The 17,132-nt window shown below is 45.8% G+C and overlaps 1 protein-coding gene across 1 annotated transcript in view; it reads right to left on the bottom strand.

The window, feature by feature from the left end:
• Positions 1–17,132, bottom strand: part of LOC139569883 (A disintegrin and metalloproteinase with thrombospondin motifs 3-like) — a 116,870-nt gene that overhangs the window by 63,899 nt on the left and 35,839 nt on the right. Inside the window, exon 4 of the mRNA XM_071391205.1 lies at positions 1,635–1,718. Within this exon, the coding sequence (XP_071247306.1) occupies positions 1,635–1,718 (84 nt within the window). The remainder of the gene's footprint in view (positions 1–1,634; positions 1,719–17,132) is intronic.

Below are 17,132 nucleotides of genomic sequence, written 5' to 3'. Positions count from 1 at the left end.
ACACAATTAGTTGATTTCCCATGGCCACCCATTATCGCCCCTGGAGAGAGAGAGAAAGAGAGAGCGAGAGAGAAGGACATGAGAGTGACAGAGAGAAGGAGACGAGAGTGACAGAGAGAAGGAGATGAGAGTGACAGAGAGAAGGAGATGAGAGAGACAGAGAGAAGGAGATGAGAGAGACAGAGCGCGCGGCGGGTGTAATGTAAACTCTTACCTGTCTGTACCCGCCCGTGATCAGGGAGATGAGAAGTCTTACCTGTCTGTACCTGACCGTGATCAGGAAGATGAGAAGTCTTACCTGTCTGTACCTGACCGTGATCAGGAAGATGAGAAGTCTTACCTGTCTGTACCTGACCGTGATCAGGAAGATGAGAAGTCTTACCTGTCTGTACCTGACCGTGATCAGGAAGATGAGAAGTCTTACCTGTCTGTACCTGACCGGGATCAGGAAGATGAGACGTCTTACCTGTCTGTACCTGACCGTGATCAGGAAGATGAGAAGTCTTACCTGTCTGTACCCGACCGTGATCAGGAAGATGAGAAGTCTTACCTGTCTGTACCTGACCGGGATCAGGAAGATGAGAAGTCTTACCTGTCTGTACCTGACCGTGATCAGGAAGATGAGAAGTCTTACCTGTCTGTACCTGACCGTGATCAGGAAGATGAGAAGTCTTACCTGTCTGTACCTGACCGTGATCAGGAAGATGAGAAGTCTTACCTGTCTGTACCTGACCGTGATCAGGAAGATGAGAAGTCTTACCTGTCTGTACCTGACCGTGATCAGGAAGATGAGAAGTCTTACATTACATTACATTTACATTTAAGTCATTTAGCAGACGCTCTTATCCAGAGCGACTTACAAATTGGTGCATTCACCTTATGATATCCAGTGGAACAACCACTTTACAATAGTGCATCTAACTCTTTTAAGGGGGGGGGGGGGGTTAGAAGGATTACTTTATCCTATCCTAGGTATTCCTTAAAGAGGTGGGGTTTCAGGTGTCTCCGGAAGGTGGTGATTGACTCCGCTGACCTGGCGTCGTGAGGGAGTTTGTTCCACCATTGGGGTGCCAGAGCAGCGAACAGTTTTGACTGGGCTGAGCGGGAACTGTACTTCCTCAGAGGTAGGGAGGCGAGCAGGCCAGAGGTGGATGAACGCAGTGCCCTTGTTTGGGTGTAGGGCCTGATCAGAGCCTGAAGGTACGGAGGTGCCGTTCCCCTCACAGCTCCGTAGGCAAGCACCATGGTCTTGTAGCGGATGCGAGCTTCAACTGGAAGCCAGTGGAGAGAGCGGAGGAGCGGGGTGACGTGAGAGAACTTGGGAAGGTTGAACACCTTACCTGTCTGTACCTGACCGTGATCAGGAAGATGAGAAGTCTTACCTGTCTGTACCTGACCGTGATCAGGAAGATGAGAAGTCTTACCTGTCTGTACCTGACCGGGATCAGGAAGATGAGAAGTCTTACCTGTCTGTACCCGGCCGTGATCAGGAAGATGAGAAGTCTTACCTGTCTGTACCTGACCATGATCAGGAAGATGACAAGTCTTACCTGTCTGTACCTGACCATAATCAGGAAGGTGACAAGTCTTACCTGTCTGTACCTGACCGTGATCAGGAAGACGAGAAGTCTTACCTGTCTGTACCCAACCATGATCATGCGGACGAGGACGATGTTGATGTTGGTTCCCAAGGACTCATCGTGGTAGATCTCATCAACCTAAGGGAAGCAGCCAGAGAGATACACAACATTAATTTATTTATTTAGTGAATTCCTTTAGCCAAGACATTGCTTCCGGTCCTGCTGAGTTGAGGGTGAGTAGGCCCTCCACTGAGTTGGTAGATTGGACAGACCTTAGGAACGTGGTGCATGGTTTGCTCCACCCCACAGGCACTAAGGGGTGAAGGAGTCTATAGCCTGGTCTCAGATCTGTTTGTGCTGTCTTGCCAACTCTTATGGTCATTGTCACGTCAAGGGTAACAAACATGGGGCCTGGTCAAAGGTAGTGCACTATATAGGGAATAGGGTTCCATTTGGGACGCTGTCCCATATGAGATTGCTTCTGATGCTAGATTCATCGTCTCATAGTGTGTTTCTGATGCTAGATTCATCATCTCATAGTGTGCTTCTTAATACGTGATGTGATGATAGCTCATAGTACACAGATGTACACAGGCCTTACATCAAAGACTCTACACAGCACGTCACATCTGGCAAAAACATAGCTGGTAGTTTGTTTAGCTTTCAGAAGGATAAGGCAGCCAGCCAGCCAGGGCCGGCCCTCCAGAAGGATAAGGCAGCCAGCCAGGGCCGGCCCTCCAGAAGGATAAGGCAGCCAGCCAGCCAGACAGGACTGCCCCTCCAGAAGGATAAGGCAGCCAGCCAGGGCCGGCCCTCCAGAAGGATAAGGCAGCCAGCCAACCGAGGCCGGCCTTCAAGAAGTATAAGGCAGCCAGCCAGGGCCGGCCCTCCAGAAGGATAAGGCAGCCAGCCAGGGCCGGCCCTCCAGAAGGATAAGGCAGCCAGCCAGGGCCGGCCCTCCAGAAGGATAAGGCAGCCAGCCATGGCCGGCCCTCCAGAAGGATAAGGCAGCCAGCCAGGGCCGGCCCTCCAGAAGGATAAGGCAGCCAGCCAGGGCCGGCCCTCCAGAAGGATAAGGCAGCCAGCCAGGGTCGGCCCTCCAGACGGATAAGGCAGCCAGCCAGGGCCGGCCCTCCAGAAGGATAAGGCAGCCAGCCAGGGCCGGCCCTCCAGAAGGATAAGGCAGCCAGCCAGCCAGGGCCGGCCCTCCAGAAGGATAAGGCAGCCAGCCAGCCAGGGCCGGCCCTCCAGAAGGATAAGGCAGCCAGCCAGGGCCGGCCCTCCAGAAGGATAAGGCAGCCAGCCAGCCAGCCAGCCAGGGCCGGCCCTCCAGAAGGATAAGGCAGCCAGCCAGGGCCGGCCCTCCAGAGGTACCGCAAAGTCTCTCTCACTAAATATCTCTATTCTACCTACAACTGGTAGCTATGCTGTTACAGTAAAAAGACCCTGTATTAAATACTCTCTCTTAACATTAACAATAAACATTAACTAGCATCCATAACTCGGTCTATGAATTTGAGTGGTTGCATTTCTCCAGCTCCATCCCTCAGCTGTACGCCCCCAAAAAAGTGGTGGGTGTTCACTTGTTGTTGTTCAAATCCCAGATTGCCCCTTTAACACTAATATCATGCTAATAACCTGTAATAACCTGACACAAAAACTGACAGGACAAACACCCCTACTGAACAATAACCTGTAATAATCTGACATAGAACCTGACAGGACAAACACCCTACTGAACAATAACCTGTAATAATCTGACATAGAACCTGACAGGACAAACACCCTACTGAACAATAACCTGTAATAATCTGACATAGAACCTGACAGGACAAACACCCTACTGAACAATAACCTGTAATAATCTGACATAGAACCTGACAGGACAAACACCCTACTGAACAATAACCTGTAATAATCTGACATAGAACCTGACAGGACAAACACCCTACTGAACAATAACCTGTAATAATCTGACATAGAACCTAACAGGACAAACAACCCTACTGAACAATAACCTGTAATAATCTGACATAGAACCTGACAGGACCAACACCCTACTGAACAATAACCTGTAATAATCTGACATAGAACCTGACAGGACAAACACCCTACTGAACAATAACCTGTAATAATCTGACATAGAACCTGACAGGACAAACACCCTACAGAACAATAACCTGTAATAATCTGACATAGAACCTGACAGGACAAACACCCTACTGAACAATAACCTGTAATAATCTGACAACGAACCTGACAGGACAAACACCCCTACTGAACAATAACCTGTAATAATCTGACATAGAACCTGACAGGACAAACACCCTACTGAACAATAACCTGTAATAATCTGACATAGAACCTGACAGGACAAACACCCTACTGAACAATAACCTGTAATAATCTGACATAGAACCTGACAGGACAAACACCCCTACTGAACAATAACCTGTAATAATCTGACATAGAACCTGACAGGACAAACACCCCTACTGAACAATAACCTGTAATAATCTGACATAGAACCTGACAGGACAAACACCCCTACTGAACAATAACCTGTAATAATCTGACATAGAACCTGACAGGACAAACACCCCTACTGAACAATAACCTGTAATAATCTGACAACGAACCTGACAGGACAAACACCCTACTGAACAATAACCTGTAATAATCTGACATAGAACCTGACAGGACAAACACCCCTACTGAACAATAACCTGTAATAATCTGACATAGAACCTGACAGGACAAACACCCCTACTGAACAATAACCTGTAATAATCTGACAACGAACCTGACAGGACAAACACCCTACTGAACAATAACCTGTAATAATCTGACATAGAACCTGACAGGACAAACACCCTACTGAACAATGACCTGTAATAATCTGACATAGAACCTGACAGGACAAACACCCTACTGAACAATAACCTGTAATAATCTGATTTAGAACCTGACAGGACAAACACCCCTACTGAATACTGATCCACTTGGCTCAATAGTTCACACCAATGTGCTTCCACTCGACAGCACAGGAGTGGAAGCAATCCCCTTTACAGAGAGAATGTGTGTGTGTGCGTGTGCGTGTGTGTGTGTGTGTGTGTGTCTGTCTGTCTGTCTGTCTGCTCTCTGACGGTTTGGTTTTGCATACATGGAATGGGATGCTGCTATCCACAGTGGGTGGGTGGTAATGGGATGCTGCTATCCACAGTGGGTGGGTTGTAATGGGATGCTGCTATCCACAGTGGGTGGCTGGTAATGGGATGCTGCTATCCACAGTGGGTGGCTGGTAATGGGATGCTGCTGTCCACAGTGGGTGGGTGGTAATGGGATGCTGCTATCCACAGTGGGTGGCTGGTAATGGGATGCTGCTATCCACAGTGGGTGGGTGGTAATGGGATGCTGCTATCCACAGTGGGTGGGTGGTAATGGGATGCTGCTATCCACAGTGGGTGGCTGGTAATGGGATGCTGCTATCCACAGTGGGTGGCTGGTAATGGGATGCTGCTATCCACAGTGGGTGGGTGGTAATGGGATGCTGCTATCCACAGTGGGTGGGTGGTAATGGGATGCTGCTATCCACAGTGGGTGGCTGGTAATGGGATGCTGCTATCCACAGTGGGTGGCTGGTAATGGGATGCTGCTATCCACAGTGGGTGGGTGGTAATGGGATGCTGCTATCCACAGTGGGTGGGTGGTAATGGGATGCTGCTGTCCACAGTGGGTGGGTGGTAATGGGATGCTGCTATCCACAGTGGGTGGCTGGTAATGGGATGCTGCTGTCCACAGTGGGTGGGTGGTAATGGGATGCTGCTATCCACAGTGGGTGGGTGGTAATGGGATGCTGCTGTCCACAGTGGGTGGCTGGTAATGGGATGCTGCTGTCCACAGTGGGTGCGTGTCATGCTGGTGCTGGGCCTTCCTGGCCATGGGACTCTCCCTCTATTCTTATGAGTTGTGATTCAACAGGCGATCATGTGCGACGTCTTGTTAAAACATTGGCACGCGTCCAAATGAAACCACTGTTATTATGTAACGGCTGAGCTAGTCTGACCTAGAAATGCTTTGATGACTGTAACACGGTCCCATAATGACGCTCTGACCTAGAAATGCTTTGATGACTGTAACACGGTCCCATAATGACGCTCTGGAATGGAAATGCTTTGATGACTGTAACACGGTCCCATAATGACGCTCTGGAATAGAAATGCTTTGATGACTGTAACACGGTCCCATAATGACGCTCTGACCTAGAAATGCTTTGATGACTGTAACACGGTCCCATAATGACGCTCTGGAATGTGTGGAGACTTAATGGAGGAGCTTCAAACCAACATGGAATTCCAATCTGTAAGTTGTTTCAACTAATTATTATGAACTAACTGGTTCCACAGCCTTTCTTAGTTGACTCAACTAATTCGGTCTAAGTGTTACCTGAACTAAAAAAAAATTGAGTTAGGCCAAATTTCCTGTAGGTCCAACTGGAGAAAAACGTAGGTGAACATAAAATGATATGTTCATTCAACAAAAATGATTATTTGCGCATCTTAACTAAAAAAAAAAGGTACTGGAACTAGTTAGACACACAAACAGTGCTTTTAATATACAGTGTTTTCAACTGACATATTTGACACGGTCTCTGTTCATTTATACAGTAATTGTTATTCAACATGTTCTTCTCTGGGATTTGAACTCACAACCTCTTGGTTCACAGCATTCCAATCTTCCTGCGTCTCCACCATGTCTGTGTCAATGACTGATTTCACCTGTATTGCTACACTTTGCACTTCAAAGTAAATCTCACCTCTGTTAAAAGGACACAGAAAAACGATTATATTCACCATAGTGATTAAGAAGTACCATTTAAACAGAGTAATATGCACCACCTACATTAGACAACAAAACAGAAAACCCTTAAATTGCTGAAATAAGTAAATGAATGATGAGAGAATAGTCAGATTAACTGATACCAGACAGACATGGTGGTTTAGCAGGAAGATTAGAATGATGTAAACCAAGAGGTTGTGAGTTCAAATCCCAGGTGAGGACATATATATATATATAAATGAACACGCATAAATATCAACGTATATCAAATATATCAAATATGTTAAAAACATGTGCTGTGCTTTTTTTAGTTAAGATGCCAAAATAATAATTTATAGTTTAATGAACATATGAGACAAGTTGAACAAACAGACCATTTTAAGTTGACTTTTCCCCCCCTCCTAGGTTTACTCAACCCATAAGGCTCTGGTCAAACATAGTGCACTACGGAATAGGGAGCCATTTGTGACGCAGCCTAAGTAACATTTCCATCCGAGCATGTTTAATCCTCATCAAACCATCCACTGCATGTCAACACTCCCTCTAGGGTCCCATAGAGTCAATCAACAGATTCAATTTGTGGTTTGCTGAATGTGGGTTTGAGGAAAAGAACCAGGGATGGGGTGGAGGGATTTGGAATCTAGTTTCTGTTTCCATAGCTACATATAGAAGTCTTAGAACAGCAACAGTCCCGCTTGGTTATGGATCATGATTATCAACATGCCGAGTCAGCTGACTGGAGACCAGCAGGGACCAGGAGACACAGGGTTCATTGAGTTACACATAAAAAAAACAACCTGTCTAATTATTTTTTTTCTCACAGGGTGACTCTTTAACCTGTTGTCCTAGAAAATATATATGCTATGAAAACATATATGTAAGCTATACATACAATCAGTCTTCTATGATTGGTTTATTTTGAACTTTGTATGTGTGCCCAGACATGAACCTGATGCACTGGCTGCGGTTACTAGACAGTTTGTGTGAATATGTCTCGATGCTTTACTGCATCGTTTTCCTTTTTCTTCAACTGGGTCTTAAACTAAAATGTAAGGATGAAATAGGCTGCCGTTGAGCCTCCCGAGTGGTGCAGCCTTCCTAGGTACCGCATCGCAGCGTCACTACAGTCTGGGATCGAACCCAGGCCGTGTCCCAACCGGCTGTGACCGGGAGTCCCATAGGGCGGCGCCCAATAAGCCCAGCGTTGTCCATGTTAGGGGAGGGTTTGGCCGGAGGGGCTTTACTTGGCTCATCGTGCTCTAGCGACTCCTTGTGGCGGGCCAAGCGCCTGCAGGCTGACCCGATCATCAGTTGAATGGTGCAGCTGGCTTCTGGGTTAAGCGGCTGGTGTTAAGAAACGCGGATTTGGGGGGGACGCATGATTTGACCTTTGCCTATCCCGAGCCCGTTGAAGAGTTGCAGCGATGAGACAAGAACGTAAAAAAATACAAATATTATTATTATTATTATTATTATTAAGGACATTATATAGGATATTGACCACAACAACACATGGAAGATAGATGTTATTCTCTTCCAGTTTAATGCCTGTTCAAAGTTAACTTCAAAGCATAATTTAACAATAAAGTGTGCAGAAACCATCACAAACACACACGCCCAGATATGTTTCAAAATACACACGACCAGATATGTCTCAACAACACTAGACCAGATATGTCTCAACACTAGACCAGATATGTCTCAACAACACTAGACCAGATATGTCTCAACACTAGACCAGATATGTCTCAACACTAGACCAGATATGTCTCAACACTAGACCAGATATGTCTCAACACTAGACCAGATATGTCTCAACACTAGACCAGATATGTCTCAACACTAGACCAGATATGTCTCAACACTAGACCAGATATGTCTCAACACTAGACCAGATATGTCTCAACACTAGACCAGATATGTCTCAACAACACTAGACCAGATATGTCTCAACACTAGACCAGATATGTCTCAACACTAGACCAGATATGTCTCAACACTAGACCAGATATGTCTCAACACTAGACCAGATATGTCTCAACACTAGACCAGATATGTCTCAACACTAGACCAGATATGTCTCAACACTAGACCAGATATGTCTCAACACTAGACCAGATATGTCTCAACACTAGACCAGATATGTCTCAACACTAGACCAGATATGTCTCAACACTAGACCAGATATGTCTCAACACTAGACCAGATATGTCTCAACACTAGACCAGATATGTCTCAACACTAGACCATGGTGAGTTAGGTCAAATGGTCTCCTCCCAGCAGAGCGGAGGTCGGCCATATTGATTTATCTGTGTTAGTGACAGTCTCTCTCCTGTTTACCAGAATACTGGAGGTCTGAGCTGATGCACTTTGTTCTCGAGTGATGCTTTAAACACAGCCGACGAAGGCCCTGGGATGGCCTGCCTGTCTATGATGTCATTATCCCAGTCAGTCATAAACACAGCAGTCACAGTGATGAAGGCAGACGCGGCACATGCCGCCTCTCAGGTCACTCTAAGTACGGTGGTGCTCCTTACAAATTACAGGACCAAAATAAGGACGCATTTTTGTTGTTGCTGGTCTCTCTGTAACTATGTCATGAATGTAAATAAACCCAGCTGGGGGTGGAGTCTACGCCAAGTTCTCCAAAACAAGACGTGGTGTTTACCCTCTCCCCAAGGACACATCACCCATCTATCAGCCTTCTATCTGTGCACATATCGCTGAATTAAGAGGGAAGAGATGTCTTAACACACTAGATAAATGATAAGCTAAATGTCAATAGGCAGGACAGCACACACTGTTTAAAACACCACAGTACAAACATAGAAACGACTGTGTAACTGACGCAAGACTGGAACTTGGCAACAATCCAACATTTACACAGCAAAGGAACGTCGACTAGGCTACACATCAACCAAATAGTCTTGTTCATTCACTTCCAGAACAGTAAATCAGCTATTTAATGAAACAGTGTATAAGTAAAGTAAAGGCAGATGACCCCAGATTCCCCTTGACTTTGTGTGATGTAATGTACTCAGATCTCCATACGGAGTTGAATGCTGACCTGTATAAATGTCGGGTTGATGTTGGACGTTAAACTAAGCAGCTGTTGAACAATGAGGACCAAACATCAGAAATAGCCACAGCATTTTCCAGCCATAGTGGAACATACTCTAAACATCACTAATGTTATTTAATGTAGTTTCAATAACCTTGCGTCAGAATACTGTAGTACATACAGAAGTACATACTACTGATGCAGTTTAAATCTCCTGCATACAGTCTTTAAATCGATCCATAGTCTTTTTTTATTTGATTTATTTAAAAAACTTTACTAGTGAAGGGAGGTACCAAACCAAGTGGCACCCTATTCCCTATATAGTGTACTACTTTTCACCGGGATCAATTGGTCAAAAGTACTGCATTATAAAGCTAATAGGTCAAATAGGGTTCCATTTGGAACGCATCCCAAACAGCCAATGGCTGCTCTGCCTCTGCTCAGCTGAGTTCACGACTCACAGAGCCTCATTCGGATTTAGATTGTTTCTGTCCAGCTAGCTCACAGCAATGAGCACAGCAGCTGTAAGATAGCTAGAGGGAAATACAGTACCAGTCAAAAGATTAAGAACATTTACTCATTTAAAGGGTTTTCTTTATTTTTAGTATTTTATACATTGTAGAATAATAGTGAAGACATCAAAACTATGAAATAACACATATGGAATCATGTAGTAACCAAAAAAGTGGTAAACACATGAAAATATATGAGTCCAAATTCGAGATTTTTGGTTCCAACCGACGTGTCTTTGTGAGACGCAGAGTAGGTGAACGGATGATCTCTCCGCATGTGTGGTTCCCACCGTGAAGCATGGAGGAAGAGGTGTGATGGTGTCGGGGGTGCTTTGCAGGTGACACTGTCTGTGATTTATTTAGAATTCAAGGCACACTTAACCAGCATGGCTACCACGGCATTCTGCAGCGATACGCCATCCCATCTGGTTTGCACTTAGTGGGACTATCATTTGTTTTTCAATGACCCAACACCTCCAGGCTGTGTAAGGGCTACTTGACCAAGAAGGAGAGTGATGGAGTGCTGCATCAGATGACCTGGCCTCCACAAACACCCAACCTCAACCCAATTGAGATGGTTTGGGATGAGTTGGGCCGCAGAGTGAAGGAAAATCAGCCAGCAAGCGCTCAGCATATGTGGGAACTCCTTCAAGACGGTTGGAAAATCATTCCAGGTGAAGCTGGTTGAGAGAATGCCAAGAGTATGCAAAGCTGTCATCAAGGCAAAGGGTGGCTACTTTGAAGAATTTCAAATCTAAAATAGATTTTGATTTGTTTAACACCTTTTTGGTTACTACATGATTCCATGTGTTATTTCATAGTTTTGATGTCTTCACTATTATTCTACAACATAGAAAATAGTAAAGATAAAGAAAAGCCCTTGAATGAGTAGGTGTCCAAACTTTTGAATGGTACTGTATATCTCTCCCTACCTGCCTGTCTTGTGTACAGCATAACATCAACATGGACAAAACCCTCGTGGGTTTTCTCTAACAACACAGCCATTGTGCTCAGGCAGGCACCTCGCAGGCTCCTAGCATGACTTGTTCCAGGCAGGCACCTCACAGGCTCCTAGCATGACTTGTTCCAGGCAGGCACCTCGCAGGCTCTGCAGGCTCCTAGCATGGCTTGGTCCAGGCAGGCACCTCACAGGCTCTGCAGGCTCCTAGCATGGCTTGGTCCAGGCAGGCACCTCGCAGGCTCTGCAGGCTCCTAGCATGGCTTGGTCCAGGCAGGCACCTCACAGGCTCCTAGCATGGCTTGGTCCAGGCAGGCACCTCGCAGGCTCTGCAGGCTCCTAGCATGGCTTGTTCCAGGCAGGCACCTCACAGGCTCTGCAGGCTCCTAGCATGGCTTGTTCCAGGCAGGATGTGCTTTAATCAGTTCCTTGGCCCGGGAGATTTTCTCCAAGTGGTACTGTACTAGCTCCACATTCTGTACTGGTGGCTGGGAAGGATTGGTGGGATTTGGGTGGGTAGAGCTATTTCAGACACAGCAAGCCACTGGCTTAACCAGAAGAGCTACAGTGTTAACCTTGTTTGTAGAAACTTAGACCTTTCAGTCTAAAGAGACTGGGAGCAACAAACCATTTCTCTCTCCTCACTTGCTCTCGCTCTCTCTGAGTGAATGTTATTAGAATATAAACATTATTAGAATGTAAAGTTTCAAGTTTAAACGTTTATTTGTAACATGCACAGGATACAGCAGGTATAGAATAGTACAGTTGTGGCCAAAAGTTTTGAGAATGACACAAATATAAATTTTCACAAAGTCTGCTGCCTCAGTTTGTATAATGGCAATTTGCATATACTCCAGAATGTTATGAAGAGTGATCAGATGAATGCAAATTAACTGAATCCCCCAAAAAACATTTCCACTGCATTTCAGCCCTGCCACAAAAGGACCAACTGACATCATGTCAGTGATTCTCTCATTAACACAGGTGTGAGTGTTGACGAGGACAAGGTTGGATATCACTCTGTCATACTGATTGAGTTCGAATAACAGACGAAGCTTCAAAAGGAGGGTGGTGCTTGGAATCATTGTTCTTCCTCTGTCAACCATGGTTACCTGCAAGGAAACACGTGCCGTCATCATTGCTTGCACAAAAAGGGCTTCACAGGCAAGGATATTGCTGCAAGTAATATTGCACCTAAATCAACCATTTATCGGATCATCAAGAACTTCAAGGAGAGCGGTTCAATTGTTGTGAAGAAGGCTTCAAGGCGCCCAATAAAGTCCAGCAAGCGCCAGGACTGTCTCCTAAAGTTGATTCAGCTGCGGGATCGGGCCACCACCAGTACAGAGCTTGCTCAGGAATGGCAGCAGGCAGGTGTGAGTGCATCTGCACGCACAGTGAGGCGAAGACCTTTGGAGGATGGCCTGGTGTCAAGAAGGGCAGCAAAGAAGCCACTTCTCTCCAGGAACAACATCAGGGACAGACTGATATTCTGCAAAAGGTACAAGGATTGAACTGCTGAGGACTGGGGTAAAGTCATTGTCTCTGATGAATCCCCTTTCCAATTTTTTGGGGCATTCGGAAAAAAGCTTGTCTGGAGAAGACAAGGTGAGCGCTACCATCAATCCTGTGTCATGCCAACAGTAACGCATCCTGAGACCATTCATGTGTGGGGTTGCTTCTCAGCCAAGGGAGTGTGCTCACTCACAATTTTGCCTAAGAACACAGCCATGACTAAAGAATGGTACCAACACATCCTCCGAGAGCAACTTTTCCCAACCATCCAGGAACAGTTTGATGATGAACAATGCCTTTTCCAGCATGATGGAGCACCTTGCCATAAGGCAAAAGTAATAACTAAGTGGCTCGGGGAACAAAACATCGATATTTTGGGTCCATGGCCAGGAAACTCCCCAGACCAAACATTTGTCATTTTTTATACTGTCGCAAAGCTAACTAAAGAGCAGCATTCCCCAAGAGAGGATGGCTTTCACTTCAGCAGTGATAAATTCATGAACTTCTTTGAGGAAAATATCATGATCATTAGAAAGCAAATTACGGACTCCTCTTTAAATCTGCGTATTCCTCCAAAGCTCAGTTGTCCTGAGTCTGCACAACTCTGCCAGGACCTAGGCTCAAGGGAGACACTCAAGTGTATTAGTACTATATCTCTTGACACAATGATGAAAATAATCATGGCCTCCTAACCTTCAAGCTGCATACTGGACCCTATTCCAACTAAACTACTGAAAGAGCTTCTTCCTGTGCTTGGCCCTCCTATGTTGAACATAATAAATGTCTATCTATCCACCGGATGTGTACCAAACTGGTTTAGATCTTATCTGTCGGAAAGATATCAGTTTGTCTCTGTGGATGGTTTGTCCTCTGACAAATTAACTGTAAATTTCGGTGTTCCTCAAGGTTCCGTTTTAGGACCACTATTGTTTTCACTATATATTTCACCTCTTGGGGATGTCATTCGAAAACATAATGTTAACTTTCACTGCTGTGCGGATGACACACAGCTGTACATTTCAATGAAACATGGTGAAGCCCCAAAATTGCCCTCGCTGGAAGCCTGCGTTTCAGACATAAGGAAGTGGATGGCTGCAAACTTTCTACTTTTAAACTCGGACAAAACAGAGATGCTTGTTCTAGGTCCCAAGAAACAAAGAGATCTTCTGTTGAATCTAACAATTCATCTTGATGGTTGTACAGTCGTCTCAAATAAAGCTGTGAAGGACCTCGGCGTTACTCTGGACCCTGATCTCTCTTTTGACGAACATATCAAGACTGTTTCAAGGACAGCTTTTTTCCATCTACGTAACATTGCAAAAATCAATAATGTTCTGTCCAAAAATGATGCAGAAAATTTAATCCATGCTTTTGTCACTTCGAGGTTAGACTACTACAATGCTCTACTTTCCGTCTACCCGGATAAAGCACCAAATAAACTTCAGTTAGTGCTAAATACGGCTGCTAGAATCTTGACTAGAACCAAAACATTTGATCATATTTCTCCAGTGCCTCTCTACACTGGCTTCCTGTTAAAGCAAGGGCTGATTTCGAGGTTTTACTGCTAACCTACAAAGCATTACATGAGCTTGCTCCTACCTATCTTTCCGAGTTGGTCCTGCCGTACATACCTACACGTACGCTACGGTCACAAGACGCAGGCCTCCTGATTGTCCCTAGAATTTCTAAGCAAACAGCTGGAGGCAGGGCTTTCTCCTATAGAGCTCCATTTTTATGGAATGGTCTGCCTACTCATGTGAGAGACATAAGATGATTGAGTGTAGTCTGGCCAAGGAGTGTGAAGGTGAACGGAAAGACACTGGAGCAACGAACCGCCCTTGCTGTCTCTGCCTGGCCGGTTCCCCTCTCTCCACTGGGATTCTCTGCCTCTAACCCTATTACAGGGGCTGAGTCACTGGCTTACTGGTGCTCTTCCATGCCCTCCCTAGGAGGGGTGCGTCACTTGAGTGGGTTGAGTCACTGATGTGGTCTTCCTGTCTGGGTTGGCGCCCCCCCTTGGGTTGTGCCGTGGCGGAGATCTTTGTGGGCTATACTCGGCCTTGTCTCAGGATGGTAAGTTGGTGGTAGAAGATATCCCTCTAGTGGTGTGGGGGCTGTGCTTTGGCAAAGTGGGTGGGGTTATATCCTGCCTGTTTGGTCCTGTCCGGGGGTATCATCGGATGGGGCCGCAGTGTCTCCTGACCCCTCCTGTCTCAGCCTCCAGTATTTATGCTGCAGTAGTTTATGTGTTGGGGGGCTAGGGTCAGTCTGTTATATCTGGAGTATTTCTCCTGTCTTATCCGGTGTCCTGTGTGAATTTAAGTATGTTATATCTGGAGTATTTCTCCTGTCTTATCCGGTGTCCTGTGTGAATATAAGTATGCTCTCTCTAATTCTATCTTTCTTTCTTTCTCTCTCTCTCGCTCTCTTTCTTTCTTTCTCTCTTTCTTTCTCTCTCTCGGACGACCTAAGCCCTAGGACCATGCCTCAGGACTACCTGGCATGATGACTCCTTGCTGTCCCCAGTCCACCTGGCCGTGCTGCTGCTCCAGTTTAAACGGTTCTGCCTGCGGCTATGGAATCCTGACCTGTTCACCGGACGTGCTACCTGTCCCAGATCTGCTGTTTCCAACTCTCTAGAGACAGCAGGAGCGGTAGAGATACTCTCAATGATCGGCTATGAAAAGCCAACTGACATTTACTCCTGAGGTGCTGACTTGCTGCACCCTCGACAACTACTGTGGTTATTATTATTTGACCATGCTGGTCATTTACAAACATTTGAACATCTTGGCCATGTTCTGTTATAATCTCCACCCGGCACAGCCAGAAGAGGACTGGCCACCCCTCATAGCCTGGTTCCTCTCTAGGTTTCTTCCTAGGTTTTGGCCTTTCTAGGGAGTTTTTTCTAGCCTCCGTGCTTCTACACCTGCATTGCTTGCTGTTTGGGGTTTTAGGCTGGGTTTCTGTACAGCACTTTGAGATATCAGCTGATGTACGAAGGGCTATATAAATACATTTGATTTGATCTTAATCCCATTGAGAACTTGTGGTCAATCCTCAAGAGGCGGGTGGACAAACAAAAACCCACAAATTCTGACAAACTCCAAGGATTGATTATGCAAGAATGGGCTGCCATCAGTCAGGATGTGGCCCAGAAGTTAATTGACAGCATGTCAGGGCGGATTGCAGAGGTCTTGAAAAATAAGGGTCAACACTGCACATATTGACTCTTTGCATCAACTTCATGTAATTGTCAATACAAGTCTTTGACACTTATGAAATGCTTGTAATTATACTTCAGTATTCTATAGTAACATCTGACAAAAATATCTAAAGACACTGAAGCAGCAAACTTTGTGGAAATTAATATTTGTGTCACGACTGTACAGTGAAATGCTTACTTGCAAGCTCTTTCCCAACAGTGCAGTATTCAGTATCAAGGTGTGGACATTCATATAGGCATAGCTATCATTGGTTTTGGATTCCGTGACTATGATAAATGTAGAACTAAATGTGAAGCACGGTGGATTTAGGTTTCGGCTACCCAGCAGAAATCAGGGAAGTTTGTATCTTTTGTCAAAAGTAAAATATGTAGGCTACGGAATCATAGAACAGATGGACCACAGAGCAGCAGGCCTCCTCAACAGACAGTAGGCTACGGAATCATCAACCGATGGTGGACCATAGAGCAGCAGGCCTCCTCAACAGACAGTAGGCTATGGAATCATCAACCGATGGTGGACCACAGATCAGCAGGCCTCCTCAACAGACAGTAGGCTATGGAATCATCAACAGATGGACCATAGAGCAGCAGGCCTCCTCAACCAACAGTAGGCTATGGAATCATCAACAGATGGTGGACCATAGAGCAGCAGGCCTCCTCAACAGACAGTAGGCTATGGAATCATCAACAGATGGACCATCGAGCAGCAGGCCTCCTCAACAGACATTAGGCTATGGAATCATCAACAGATGGTGGACCATAGAGCAGCAGGCCTCCTCAACAGACAGTAGAATATGGAATCATCAACAGATGGTGGACCACAGAGCAGCAGGCCTCCTCAACAGACATTAGGCTATGGAATCATCAACAGATGGACCATAGAGCAGCAGGCCTCCTCAACAGACATTAGGCTATGGAATCATAGAACAGATGGTGGACCATAGAGCAGCAGGCCTCCTCAACAGACATTAGGCTATGGAATCATCAACAGATGGACCATAGAGCAGCAGGCCTCCTCAACAGACATTAGGCTATGGAATCATCAACAGATGGACCATAGAGCAGCAGGCCTCCTCAACAGACATTAGGCTATGGAATCATAGAACAGATGGTGGACCATAGAGCAGCAGGCCTCCTCAACATACAATAGGCTATGGAATCATCAACCGATGGTGGACCATAGAGCAGCAGGCCTCCTCAACAGACAGTAGGCTATGGAATCATCAACAGATGGACCATAGAGCAGCAGGCCTCCTCAACCAACAGTAGAATATGGAATCATCAACAGATGGTGAACCATAGAGCAGCAGGCCTCCTCAACAGACATTAGGCTATGGAATCATCAACAGATGGAGCATCGAGCAGCAGGCCTCCTCAACAGACATTAGGCTATGGAATCATCAACAGATGGTGGACCATAGAGCAGCAGGCCTCCTCAACA

Source organism: Salvelinus alpinus, chromosome 3, assembly GCF_045679555.1.
Source record: "Salvelinus alpinus chromosome 3, SLU_Salpinus.1, whole genome shotgun sequence".
NCBI classification, from domain to species: domain Eukaryota; kingdom Metazoa; phylum Chordata; class Actinopteri; order Salmoniformes; family Salmonidae; genus Salvelinus; species Salvelinus alpinus.
Note: the sequence above shows the minus strand (reverse complement) of the source record. Positions and strands in the feature narration are given on the sequence as shown.